Source organism: Sinocyclocheilus rhinocerous, unplaced genomic scaffold (genome assembly GCF_001515625.1).
Source record: "Sinocyclocheilus rhinocerous isolate Xijiao unplaced genomic scaffold, SAMN03320098_v1.1 scaffold875, whole genome shotgun sequence".
In the NCBI taxonomy this organism is placed as follows: Eukaryota; Metazoa; Chordata; class Actinopteri; order Cypriniformes; family Cyprinidae; genus Sinocyclocheilus; species Sinocyclocheilus rhinocerous.
Genome location: NW_015659463.1, coordinates 395,121 through 408,116, shown reverse-complemented (window position 1 = coordinate 408,116; position 12,996 = coordinate 395,121). Strand labels below are relative to the sequence as shown.

The 12,996-nt window shown below is 36.7% G+C and overlaps 1 protein-coding gene across 1 annotated transcript in view; it reads right to left on the bottom strand.

Moving 5' to 3' along the window:
• Positions 1 to 12,843, bottom strand: part of LOC107723894 (extended synaptotagmin-1-like) — a 26,936-nt gene extending 14,093 nt beyond the window's left edge. Inside the window, exons 1-17 of the mRNA XM_016532622.1 lie at positions 12,157 to 12,843; positions 11,025 to 11,066; positions 8,870 to 9,004; positions 7,713 to 7,786; positions 7,350 to 7,422; positions 7,152 to 7,241; positions 6,375 to 6,430; positions 6,119 to 6,239; positions 5,580 to 5,747; positions 5,246 to 5,374; positions 4,690 to 4,779; positions 4,350 to 4,445; positions 2,021 to 2,092; positions 1,851 to 1,937; positions 1,525 to 1,674; positions 993 to 1,109; positions 675 to 851 (exon numbers count right to left, since the gene is read on the bottom strand). Of these exons, the coding sequence (XP_016388108.1) occupies positions 675 to 851; positions 993 to 1,109; positions 1,525 to 1,674; positions 1,851 to 1,937; positions 2,021 to 2,092; positions 4,350 to 4,445; positions 4,690 to 4,779; positions 5,246 to 5,374; positions 5,580 to 5,747; positions 6,119 to 6,239; positions 6,375 to 6,430; positions 7,152 to 7,241; positions 7,350 to 7,422; positions 7,713 to 7,786; positions 8,870 to 9,004; positions 11,025 to 11,066; positions 12,157 to 12,510 (2,031 nt within the window). The 5' untranslated portion in view covers positions 12,511 to 12,843. The remainder of the gene's footprint in view (positions 1 to 674; positions 852 to 992; positions 1,110 to 1,524; positions 1,675 to 1,850; positions 1,938 to 2,020; positions 2,093 to 4,349; positions 4,446 to 4,689; positions 4,780 to 5,245; positions 5,375 to 5,579; positions 5,748 to 6,118; positions 6,240 to 6,374; positions 6,431 to 7,151; positions 7,242 to 7,349; positions 7,423 to 7,712; positions 7,787 to 8,869; positions 9,005 to 11,024; positions 11,067 to 12,156) is intronic.
• Between the last annotated feature and the right edge of the window lie 153 nt (positions 12,844 to 12,996).

The following is a 12,996-nucleotide window of genomic DNA, read 5'->3' as shown; positions in this document are numbered from 1 at the left end:
TAAATAAATATAGTATTATAAATATATATAGTATTATTATTATATATAGCATTATTTTTATTATATATATATATATATTTGAACATTTGCATAGGACATAATTTGTAGTATATATACTGTATACGGACTACTATTTATTTATTTATTTTTTTAATAAAGGTTTTAATTATTTTTAAATAGCATGTAAACAGTATATATATCCACTGGCATGCAAGTTATTTTTAGAGTTAATTAAAAACTATTTTAATATCATTTTTAATGCTTGGTTTTTGTGTCAATCACTTCTTTACGCTTGTAAAGCCTTTGAATTGCATTGTGAACAGTATGCAACATGCAAAAATACACATTTCAAACATTGTTGCATGACCATATTACTTTTTTAAAACACATAAACATAAATATATTATGCCTATTTAATTCAATATGTCATATCCAGTTATCATTTTGGAAATAAATACGGTTCTTTTATATTTGTGATTCAAGTTTTTTATGAAAATGACTTTGATTGTATACAGCATTTTTTTTTGCAAATGACTGCATGGCTAAACAAAATATAAAATATACGTACATACTAAAAACGGCATAAATTGCATGAGTAGTATGGCAGCATGCCATTCCAGACAAAGCCATAGTGTCTAGAGTTGATTTCTAAATGTATTTCCCAGCATTCCCACCTCATACATCTCGTTCCAGACGGGGTTGAGGTTCTCCTTGATCACTTGACTTTTAAAGGTTTCACCTCCGACTTGGATCTTGACATACGGGTCACTCTTGCCCTTCACCATCCCACCCATCAGATTGTCCTTCGCGACCAGATTTTGACCCTCCACGAGGTGGATACGCAGCATCCCCTACAGGAACAAAGGGCAGATGATTTGAGGGTTGGGTATGATCGACTGGATGTTGATTTCAGTACTCGTATGGCTAATGCAATACATTATTAATAGCACAGAGATATTGATAGTGCTGACTAATGGATCAGATCTGCACACCTCAGTGGCGAAGCTGGAATGGGGCGTCGTCTTCTGTGGACGAGAGGCAGAACTCTTTGAAAGAGGGTCACTGGAGAGGAGAGAGGCAGCTGCAGCGGCTTCATCCAACCAGAGCACCTGCAGGAAATGACATCAACACCGAATGAGAGTCTTTTTCCAAATATAATAGATTTGAAATCTGTACACTACTGTTTAAGCAGTTTTTTTTTATTTTTATAAATGAATACTTTTATTCAGCAAAGATGCGTTAAATTGAATAAAAGTGACTTTTAGAATGTTCAAAATGATTTCAATTTCAAATGCTGTTCTTTTGAATTTTCTATTCATCAAAAAAATCACTGAAAAGCGTATTATGGTTTCCACAAAAATATTGAGCTGCATATTAGAATAGTTTCTGAAGGATCATGAGACACTGAAGAGTAATGATGCTGAAAATTCAGCTTTGATACAAACAGGTAGTGTGTACGTTTTTAAGGTAGTGTGTAATATATTGTGTACTCAAGCTTGCGTATCGTGTGTCAGATGAATTTACCCTGAGCACTGTGTTGATGTGGATGCGGCTCTCTGGACCAGAATTCTCCAGTTTGAACCACTCATTCAAATTCAGATCTTGACAAGAGAGAAGACGGGAAACAGGAACGGACAGACTTCCCAAAACCTGAACACGGTCATTATCCTTCACCTGAAAGAGATGGAAAAAGTACTAGGTAACATGAATGCGAAGTAGCAAAATTCACATTTGGAGACAAACACTGGCAGTATTCGAATCTGAGCCCTGTTTACACCCGTATTTAGAGCCGTCGGATTGTAAACAGGTCAGAAGACGGTTAGAAAACCAGGCAGATGATGTTAGGGTACCTGTACGTTAATGTCCTGCTTGCTAGGATCTCTGATGAAGAAAGTGAAAGCGTCCTCCCACTGGGGGTTCACCGTATTCCAGCAAATCTGGAGGAAGGGAAATAAGTGAGCGAGAAGAGCGGGTCACATGGGAAAGATTATTTGGGACGGATAGTAGGTGTGCATCTTACCCGGCTGTCACGAGTAACATCTTGCACTGCGATTTGAACGATCGGATTGGGATCCTTATTGCCTTTCTTCATCTGAAAATCAGAAGAAACAGGTACAAGCTTTAACTCATTCATATAACTTTACACAAATACAGTTAGTAAGTGATTCTATACACCAAGTTCAGTGTCGGTAATATTTTTTATGTTTTTGAAAGAACTCTCTTATGCTCAACAAGGCTGCATTTATTTAATTAAAAATACAGTAAAACCAGTAATATTGTAGAATATTTTTACAATTTCAAATAACCGTCTTCTATTTGAATATATGTTAAAATGTAATATATTTCTGTGATGCAAAGCTGAATTTTCAGCATCATTGCAGTCTTCAGTGTCACATGATCCTTCAGAAATTATTCTAATATGCTGATTTGCTGCTCAAGAAACATTTCTTATTATTATCAATGATGAAAACCGTTGCACTGCTTAATATTCTTTGGATTCTTTGCTGAAAGGAACAGAATTTATGTGAAATAGAAATCTGTTCTTACCTTGTAACTGGCTTTACGGTCATATTTGTACAAATTAATGCATCTTTGTTGCACAAAAGTATTAATTTCTTTTTTTTAAATCCTACTTCAAACTTTTGAACGTTTAAATATTATAGTTACATACTCGAAATACTGTACACTTTCATCTGAACATCATGAGAAAAGCGGTATGCCAAATGAGTAGCATGTATAAATATCCAGTAATCATGAAATACGATGTTTTATTTTTATATACTACTATATTGATACTATGAATGCATACATGATAAAATGCACTTTATTGGTGGTCAAGAATTAAATGCAGTACATATACTGACAGTACATGATTTCAGGTGCAGCTTTTTACTTTTTACAGAGTAAATCCCCATAGACTTTCATTATACAATGAGTGCATTACTGCAAACACAATTTTTGCTTGAGAACCCAGGAACGAGTCTAAACTATTATCTGTGATCACTGACATCATACAACAGAAAAACCGAACACACAATGAAGCCAGAACATTCATTTGAAATCCTCCAGACCACAGCACTGTAAGCCTGAGTGCTCTAGGATGTTCACTCGATGCAAGCGCGTACTTGTTTCAACTGTTTTAAGTATCAGTGTGTTCCTCTAAGTAAACTCTTTTGCCCTTGCACTTCTGGTAAAATATTCTGGATGCGGGAAACAGTGCAAGTGCTTTCACAAAGTGAAATAAACCGAATAAGTGAAGTTATATAATCTAGAGTTGCACTTAATAGTTTCTGTAGACATGGCTGCAGTCCTCCTTTTACTCTGTTTCAGAGTTGGGCGTCTGCCGGTCTGCTGCCAAACGTAAAAGGGAAATGGCAGGTTGTGGGTAACCAGAGGCATTCACACACACACACACACACACACACACAGACAGACGTTTACTTTTACTGTCATGGTGGGGCTTTCCTTTGACTTCTATTGTTTGTTATACTGCGCTAATGATGTTTTCTAGCCCCTAACTCTACATTTAACCCTCACAGAAACATTTTCAGACATTCATTGAGACATTATTTAGTATGTTTATTAAGCAATTTTCCTTAAAGGGACTGTTGGCTTGTCCACAAAGTAGAGTAAGTTCAGATTTCACTTCCTTTTCAGGTACAAAGGCGAGACCCACATACACAACCGTTCAAAGGTTTAGGGCTTGATTTATTTTTCTTTTTAAAGAAATTCATATTTTATTTGGCAAAGATACAATAAATTGATCAAAAGTGACATTTATAATGTTACAATTTCATTTCTGTTCTTTTGAGCTTTCTATTCATCATGGTTTCATTTGAACTGTTTTCAGCGTTGATAATTAGAAATTATTCTTGACCATCAAATCAACATATTCGAATGATTTCTGAAGAATCATGTAACACTGAAAACTGGAGAAATGATGCTGAAAATTCAGCTTTGCATCACAGGAATAAATAAAATTTTAAAGTATACTAAAATAGAAAATTGTTATTTGAAACTGTAAAAATATTTTTATAATGTTACTGTTTTTACTACATTTTTGATCAAATATATGCAGCCTTAAACTTCCGTTGTTGTCATATAAAGCTAAATATAAAAGCATCATTATTTTATTTTATTTAAAGCTAATTTTTACTTTTACCATTTTAAAATGTTAAAAGCACAATTTTTTATTTATGAATAATTTTTCCAATCAATGACATGCCCAGATGTCCACAAAAGCAGGTTTTAGCCAGATTGAACACACCTGTCTGTGGGGACAATATGTGTGTGTGGTGTGCGTGTTAGAACAGAGTGCAGCAGGAAGAGGATGTGAGAGTATTACTCACAGGAAGTGCCTCAGCCTTGTCCAGATACACTGCCAAGATGGCTGCTGAGGGAGGCTTTGCTGTTTGACTCACCACACTTTCATTTCTCTTCAGAACCTGAGAGAGAGAGAGAGAGAGAGAGAGAGAGAGACAAAAAAAATGAGGGCAATGTAGGGAGGAGCAAACCAACTGCAAGAAATTCTGTTTGTATTTCAAGTTTTCAATCTCTAAACACATTTGAGGTTTCCTGGGATTGGATAACGGGTGGAGTAGACGAACACACTGTTTGCATGTGTGTTGAACAGAGCACACCCATTTCCAACAAAACCCCGTGTTCTGTGTATGTGCAGTGTTGCAAGACCTCTTCCAGTCGCTCTGTGTCGGTTTCTAGCGTCAGCCACTCCAGTCTGAGATGAACCCGTCCTGTAGGGGTGTCCTTCAATGTGAACCACTAAGAAGGAGACATTAATACAGACTACAACAAACTTATGACTGATATTGTGAAAAAAGACATCAATGTTCAATAAATAAGCTGGTCGTAATTGCAAAAGACTCACAACCTTGTCAGGATTTATTTTGCAATAATGAACACGTTACACAGCGACTTACCAAATAAACAAATAAATCTTACTTTCAGCTAAAAATGTTTTATTATGTAAGAAAAGAGAGCATAGAGTGGTATGAGATCAGTGTTAACTGAGTATTATTTATGTACTATTATAGTATTCATTAATAATTTTAATTAGCTTTTATTTTTTTTATTTTCAGTTTTTATTTTAATTAAAGTTTTTGTAATCGTGTTACTGCAAAACAAGTACATTTTTCTGAAACTTTTGGAATGAAAAAGTTTTTAGCTGCAACAAACCTTGACTAACATTACACGTGAACTTCAGGGCAAACAAAAAGTAAAATATGACCCCTTTTAAAGAATAAATGAGAGACGGATAGACAGTGATATGGTACCTGCCCAGGAAATCATCATGATCAGGATCTTTATCAAACACTTCCACCTCTAGCTCCTGACCAGGCACCTCATGAACGATGACCTGACAGACACACACGCATGCATGAAACACCAAACACACACCTACAGTAACAGCATGAGTAATCAAAGACAAAATGTGGCGTAAATGGTTCTACATTTGAGCTGAAAGACACATACTCATGAGAATAAGATGTTCATCACATTTACATCAAACGACTTACTGCTTTTTTGTTCTTATTATAATGTGGTGTCATTTTAACACGCACCTCATACATTTCATCCCATTTGGGACTGAGCGTGTTGTCCAGATGGCGGGATTTGAAGGTTTGCGGGCCGACTCTGAGCAGGGCATACGGGTCAGACATACCCGCCATCACACTGTTATCCTTCGAAGCCAGGCCATCAGCCTCCAGCAGGTGAATGCGCACAACTCCCTTCATAAAGAAAGATGCACAGAATGAGACTGCAGGGCAGAGAAATTTTTTTATTTTTAACATCAAATCAGCATATTAGAATGATTTCTGAAGAATCAAGTGACACTGAAGACTGGAGTAATGTTGCTTTACCATCACTAAATTACATTCAATATATATTTAAAAAAAAGGTTATTTTAAATTGTAATAATCTTAAACAATATTACTGTTTTTAATATATTTGAAAAAATAAATGCAGACTAGGTGGGCCCAAACTATTGAACGGTAGTTTACATTTCAATTGCAAAAACCAAAGTATTATGTATTTGAGTGTTGTTGCTTTGAAAAGGTCTGTGTGTGTGTGTGTGTGTGTGTGTGTGTTTGTGTGTTACCCTGGGTAAAGGGCACCGCAGCTGTGCCACATGTAGGTCTGCCACTAGAGGAACAGTGAGACGATTGGGCAGAACCAGGAATGAAGCAATCGCGTCCATGATCATAGTATCTGACATCACACTGAGAAACAGAATCAGAGATAGAAGGTGTGAAATAGATTCAGAGAGAAACACACCAAAAAGGAGGCAGCTCAGGACAGTGAGTGTACTGAACCGAATAACATCTTATTGTGTATCTGTAATGACTGTAACTCACTTGAGTCCTGGAATGTCCAGCAGGTTGGTCAAACCGGTCCAGTTAATGGTCAGTTTCTAACAAAGGCAAAGGAGAAGATTACATGATTCTAACAAAACTAACATTCTGACTTGAGTACTAATGAAATAATAAACACTTAAAAGGTTCCAGAATTGCTTAAAGAAAGAAGAACCCAGATGAACCTCGTAAAGCTAAAAAAAAATTTATATAAAATTGGGTAGCAATTTTTACAGTCCTGTTCTGCATGCACATACTATGTACTTATTTTAGTAATTAACTGGGAAATAACTAGGTATTAAACCAGAACCTGCCTCAAAACCTAACCTTAACCCATGTGGTTACCTTATATTTCCCAGTACTTTTTGAAGTATATTTCAAGTACACGTAAATGCACATATTGTAAAATAAAGTGCAACCGAAAATCGTGTAAAATCGTTCCCAAACATCAAATATTTACTTGAAGTACCACCTGAGATTTTAAACAACACATTTGCATATTTATGGTACTCTGATGTTGGTAAATGGTCACATAACAATTGTCAAGTAGGTAAACAAAAAAAATATTTTTTAGTGATTGTTTTAATCGTGTTTATTTGAAAAATGTATTATTTATTGTAATTTTACGGTTTACATACCCAAGTTTGGGAAACCCTGTACTACTATATTTGAAAAACCCATAATGTCATGCAACAACATTTTAATATCCAAAGAACCATCTTGTCAACTCAAGAAGCATATACAGCCATAGAACCACTGAAGAACCCTTATAGAACTTACAGGTCTTTGAATGAAGAACATGGTCACAGCGCCCACGATTGGGACATTACCGATCAGCGGCTCCAAAATCACACGCATCATTCCATGAAGCTGAGAGAACAAACGAAAATGAAATAAACTCTCTTAATAAAATGAAACTCATTCATTTATTTATTGGGACTGTGCAACAAATCCACCGTCACAAATGCAGAATCTCACCTGTATTCCCTTCACACCAGCCTTGCAGAAATACCTCTTCACCTCCACGTTTATCTCAACATCCCCCACGTAACTGGGAAAAGACAGCAGAGAGGAAACTTTCGATTGACTTTAATGACCTTAACAATTCTGCTGAATTGGTCCCAGCCAACTAAACACTAAACTAAAATGAACTGAAATTGAGGCTTTCAATAGGATGTACTCTCATTGTCTTGTTTTGTCAGCTTGTGAAATACAGACACAATATCAAGTACACAAGAGTTTTGAATCACTCCCTGAGAGACAATAGACAATTCACTCATTATTACAGGACCTCATTTATGCAGAGAATCTCAAATGTAGATGTAAAGCTGTATGCGTCACCTGATGTAAACGTCAAGCAGAATTTGACCTTTCTCATTTTCTGTATGGGCCTTCACTCCAACCACCTTCATCGACTGTAAAATAAAAGAAAGTTCTAAAATAAAAATGTAAAAATGTGCAGGCAATACTGTAATATCAAGCAAAATTGGTAAATTAGTTGTTTCTTTATGGATATTATTCTATAAATCTGTAATAGAATAGTTCCGGTATTCCGGTATTCCGCCCTAAAATATTTACCTGCCACCTATGATTTTAAATTAAACATTTTAACTTTTAATTTCTTAAAGTGCCCCTATTATGGGTAATGAAAGGTTCATATTTTGGTTTTGGGAGTCCCCAACAACAGGTTGACATGCATGCAAGGTCAAAAAACACTTTCATGCATTTTCATTCAGACCAACGCGAAAAGACCAACAAGTGGGCGGGCAATATGCTAATGTTTCATGTTGACGTCAACATGAAACGGCTTGGGATTCGGTTTAAAAATGACTCGTTTCAATGATTCAGAGTCGACTCTTTCTTTTGAGAGACAATAACTTTTTACACGGTGCACTTTCAGATTTAAAACTTTGCAAGATGTTTTCATTCACTTAGAGCTGTTACACACTGCATGAAAGGTAATTTTCAAAAATCCATAATAGGGGCACTTTAACTACAGGGATTCCCAAACATTAGACCTAAAATATTTACTTGAAGCACCTGAGAATTAATATTTTAATAATTCAACAACACATTTCCATGTTTAAGGTAGATCTTGGTTAATAGTCATATGACATGCAGTGTTTTATTTTGATTGTCTTTATTTTAAAATGATGTACTTAATTAATTTTAAATGTTGATGGTTTCATGAATAACTTTTAATCAGCTAGCTATGTTATTAGCTATGTTAATGAACAAAATATACTGCAGCAAAATATACAATTTCACAGTCTTATAATTTATTTTTAAATCCTTTTAACATCAAAGGAAGTTTGCCATGAGGCTGATAACATCCTCAAGAGCATTTATTTGAACAAGATTCAAGAACAAGAATGCTTGTTCTGACATGTTTCAGTGGCTTTAATCTCTTGCACTGTGGTGGATTGAGATGTGTGAGAATGTTGCACTGGAATATTATTACTTGTGTAGCAGTGAGCGAGTGAGTGTGCATGTATGACCTTGCCACCAAAGTCGACCTTCGTGAAGCTGAGCGTCTGCAGATGACTGCTGGAGCCGCGGATGGATGGAGCAATGGTTTCCATCAGCAGCTTCTCCAAATACTGACCAATATATGGCCAGGCCTGCTGGATAACCTTGAAAAACAGACAGGAAGAGTAAGAGTGTGTCATATTTTATGTCAGAGCATGTCAGTTTTTTTTATTTTTTTTTATTTTTGATTATACATCGTTCATGGAACGTTTATACATAGACTGTATAAAAACATGGACGTAGTGTCCGTGACGTCAGCTGTAGGTTTCCGAAGAGCATTTTTGAAGCTCAAAGTGGGTGGAGCCATCGTGGCAGCGCGTCATTCCCAGATAATCGAAAATGGGCAGAGAGGTGGGAGCTGGTTGCTGAAACCACGCCCACCTATCTCGACGGTGGTGACAGCAGCGGCAATCCACATGTCACTCAAGTGGCCACGCCATTAATTATGCAGAAATGTAAGGCTTAATATAATTTAAACGGATGAGTTATTAAGGTACTAAAAAAAGTACCAGGTACTGTACCCAGTGGAAAACCCCCCAAAAGTGAACCGTACAGAGCCGTACCATGCAGTGGAAAAGCGCCATATGTGGGACTGACTCCATTTTGGAGCCAGCCTCTAGCGGCCAGTCGATGAATTGCAGTTTTAGTCACTTACGTGTTGGTTTCACGAGAGAGACCTGAAGGTTGCCGCTTGTCTGAAACGCTTTAGTTGGACGTTCATTTAACTTTTTTTTTAATGTTACAACCTGTTTCAGAATGTCTAAAGAACATTCGAAAGCAACATTCTCATTATGCTTGAAAAATGATCATGATCAGCAGAGTTTACACGTCACGTTTTGGTAACGGTACGGTTCACTTGGAACCCCAGACGAAGTGGTACTAAAAAAAGTACCAGGTACTGTACCCAGGAAAGCAACATTCTCATTATGCTTGAAAAATGATCAAATGGAATGTTCCCTTAAAGCTTGTATAACTGATGTCTGTTCTCTGCTCTGCTTGCAGCTGTTTACACCAAGCCATTTGTGTTTGCCTTGTTACTATAGCGACCTGTTGTTGTTTGCGGAGGTTAAGAGCTGATAACAGAAGCTAAAGCACCAGTTGCCAGAGTGTTTTTCGGATTGTTCGTTGTATGAGCAAACCACAGGTTTTAGAAATAGCATTGTGACTCATGCACAAACCACATGACCACGAGGTACAACGAGGGTAGAGTTTCAGTTGGGATGAATGCCAGTGTAAAATGTCTGCCTCGTGAATCACTGATAAAGAACGTCAGGCCTAAATATTTGTGCGCTGCAGCATTTTTACAATCAGGCTACTACTGAAATGGGCTGAGCTTCATCGCAAAGAAGGACAAATGCTATAAAGAATTTAGGAAGGGATATATCTATATATGCTCCTCCTTCTTTCTGTCTCTCAGTGAGTAAATCTCAAGAAGAAAACTTAATTTCAACCCCAAAACCAATTTTTATTTTACATAAATTACCAAACTTTATTTTGCATAAATATACCATTAATACTAAATATTTTTTAAAGAAAGCTAAAAATGTATCTTTTTGCATTATGCATGTATCTATGCATTCTGTTGTCTTTTATTATCACTTGGGTTCAATTACCATTTTTTGTAATCGTTAATTTTATCTTTTATTATCATTATAAGGAGGGTTTTATCTTTAATTGTATGCTATATTAATTATGGTATTTTGGTGCTTATTGTGATTATTTTTATTGTGAAGCACTTGGAGTTGCATACAGAAAATAAACTATGCAAATAAACTATATTATTATTATTATTATTGTTATGGATTTGGAGATGCAAAAGGACATTAAAAATTTAATTTCATGGAAAAACGTGCATTGCAACTGATCTCCTAATTCAAAGGCATGAACATATGCTGGTTGAATTAGTGTTTAGTTAAGAATGGATGTGTAATAATAGCATATGCAGCTTTTGTTCACAAGACGTGTGTGTGTGGTCACAGGCAGCTGTTGTGACATAAGGGAGGGTCATACGGATGGGTTGGGTGGGGTTTAAAGGCACAGTTCAGGAATTCATGGGATCACAGGCTTAATTTTACATATGGCATCTCAATGAACAAATGTCAACCAAAATGTTTGCTGAATTACCTTGTTTAGCCATTCAACTTTCTCCACATCTGGAAAATTGACCTAAAAAAATATAAAGAAAAAATAATTAACAGATTTCTAAGCGCAAAGATTGTAAATGCATATGAGCTTCAAAGTGTCATTACAACAGTCAACAACTTCAACAGAGGATGTGGTTATAAAGAAGAAAAAACAGCACATACAACCACCTCAGTCTATCATGAACATTCTTCCTTTAATTTCATCATTGCTTTCTTAATTAACAATAACATATACTATTTGCAGTGCAGAATTCGATTTCTCCTGGATACAAAATATACCTATTAAAATGGAATGAATGAATGAATAAATGTTTTGTTTTGTTTTATTTAAATGCATTTTGATTTATCTATATATTTAACACTTTTTTTTCAATGAATAACATGCATAGCTTATTTCAACACATGACAGCCATGAGACATGACCAAATATAGAATAAACTCTTTTATGGAAGCATCTACTGTGCACATGTGGAGGAGATGACAAAGCAAGTGTACGCCATGGGAATTTTGCCAAGTATGTAGCACCTAGTATGCAGTATACCACCAATACAGCGCCACCATCAGCTCGAATAATGTCCTCTAAATCTGCAGACCACTCCTACTATTTAGCAGCACGAATCGATTCGTTCGAACGGTTTGTTTCAATGAAGTGGTTCAAAAAAAATGATTCACCGCGACCGATTCTTTTGAGTCACTACTCAAAAGAGAAGTCACGCAAAGCACTTTGTTTCATTTTTTAACAGCAAAAGAGGTTGTTCTATTAAATACGACCGCTTTTCACTATGTTCTCGTGTAGGTTGCGTCAAATGGTAGAGTTGTTTATGTCATTCTCCTCAGTTTTACTTCTATGCTTATCCTTTGCAGCAAAGTGATTTCAAACGTCGTACGAATCTGAATCATTCAAATGAACAGATTCAAAAGAACAAATCGTTCGCGATTCGGACATCGCCACTCTTTTCAGTTGTTTGTAGCTATGCAAATCTTTTACATTAACACGTTGTGTGTTTCACTTGTAGCATGAATACGTGTAGATTTATTCAGATGTTGTACATTAATAACAATGGAGTATTTTATTCAAGAATAACAAAAGACACACTTTTGTGCATTCTTACCCAAGAAGGCAGGTCTCTTCTACTTCTAAATGATTTGGAGGATATGTATTCTTGTTCGTCGTTGACTAACTCTATAGCGGACTTCAGTCTCGCCTCCTTCGCCTCACGAGAGTGTTTCCATCCTGCGTAAACCATCATCCCAAACACCACTAAACTAGTGCTCATCCGATAGTAACCAGCCAGGTAAACGGGCAACAAGGCAGTGAGACATTTGCCAAAAGTCCATAAGATTGCCTTGGCATCAAATAGTTTAGTTTTAGGGACGTCCATTTCTCCTGATGAAGTGTCCTGGGCTGGTTCACACTTCTTTTCCGAGTCCGAGTCATTTTTCGGCCCTGAACCAACGTGCGACATTGTGGTCTGTTGGTTTGTAAGCAAATTTGTCCAAAGTCGAGATACGATTACAAAGCGATCGCGCGCAGCGATTTGCAACTCAAATTCAACATCTGCTGTGACTTAAAGTCGAGTTTTATTCGCGCATGGACTACAGGGAAAGACTGCAGATGAAGATGTGCCCGATCACTGCGGATCAATAAGTCAACCCGAGAAAGCGAAAACGACCACCTCGCCGCTTTTACCCTTCTGGCATGACGCTGTTTTTCCTTCTTGTAGTACCTCTGTCTGAAAACCCTGAAGTGTGGCCCGCACCGTTATTTAGGCAGATCCACGCCCACAGAAAAACGACGCAGTTGTGTAAAAAGGGGCGAAAACTTTGTTGGAAGCTGCAGTAGGCAATTTCTTCCTTTAAAGCTTCTAGCTTTACATCTCATGAGTCAGTTCCGACTAGACAAACTCTGATTTAAAGTACGTGTAAAGCAGTTCTGACTAGTTCTAGTGACC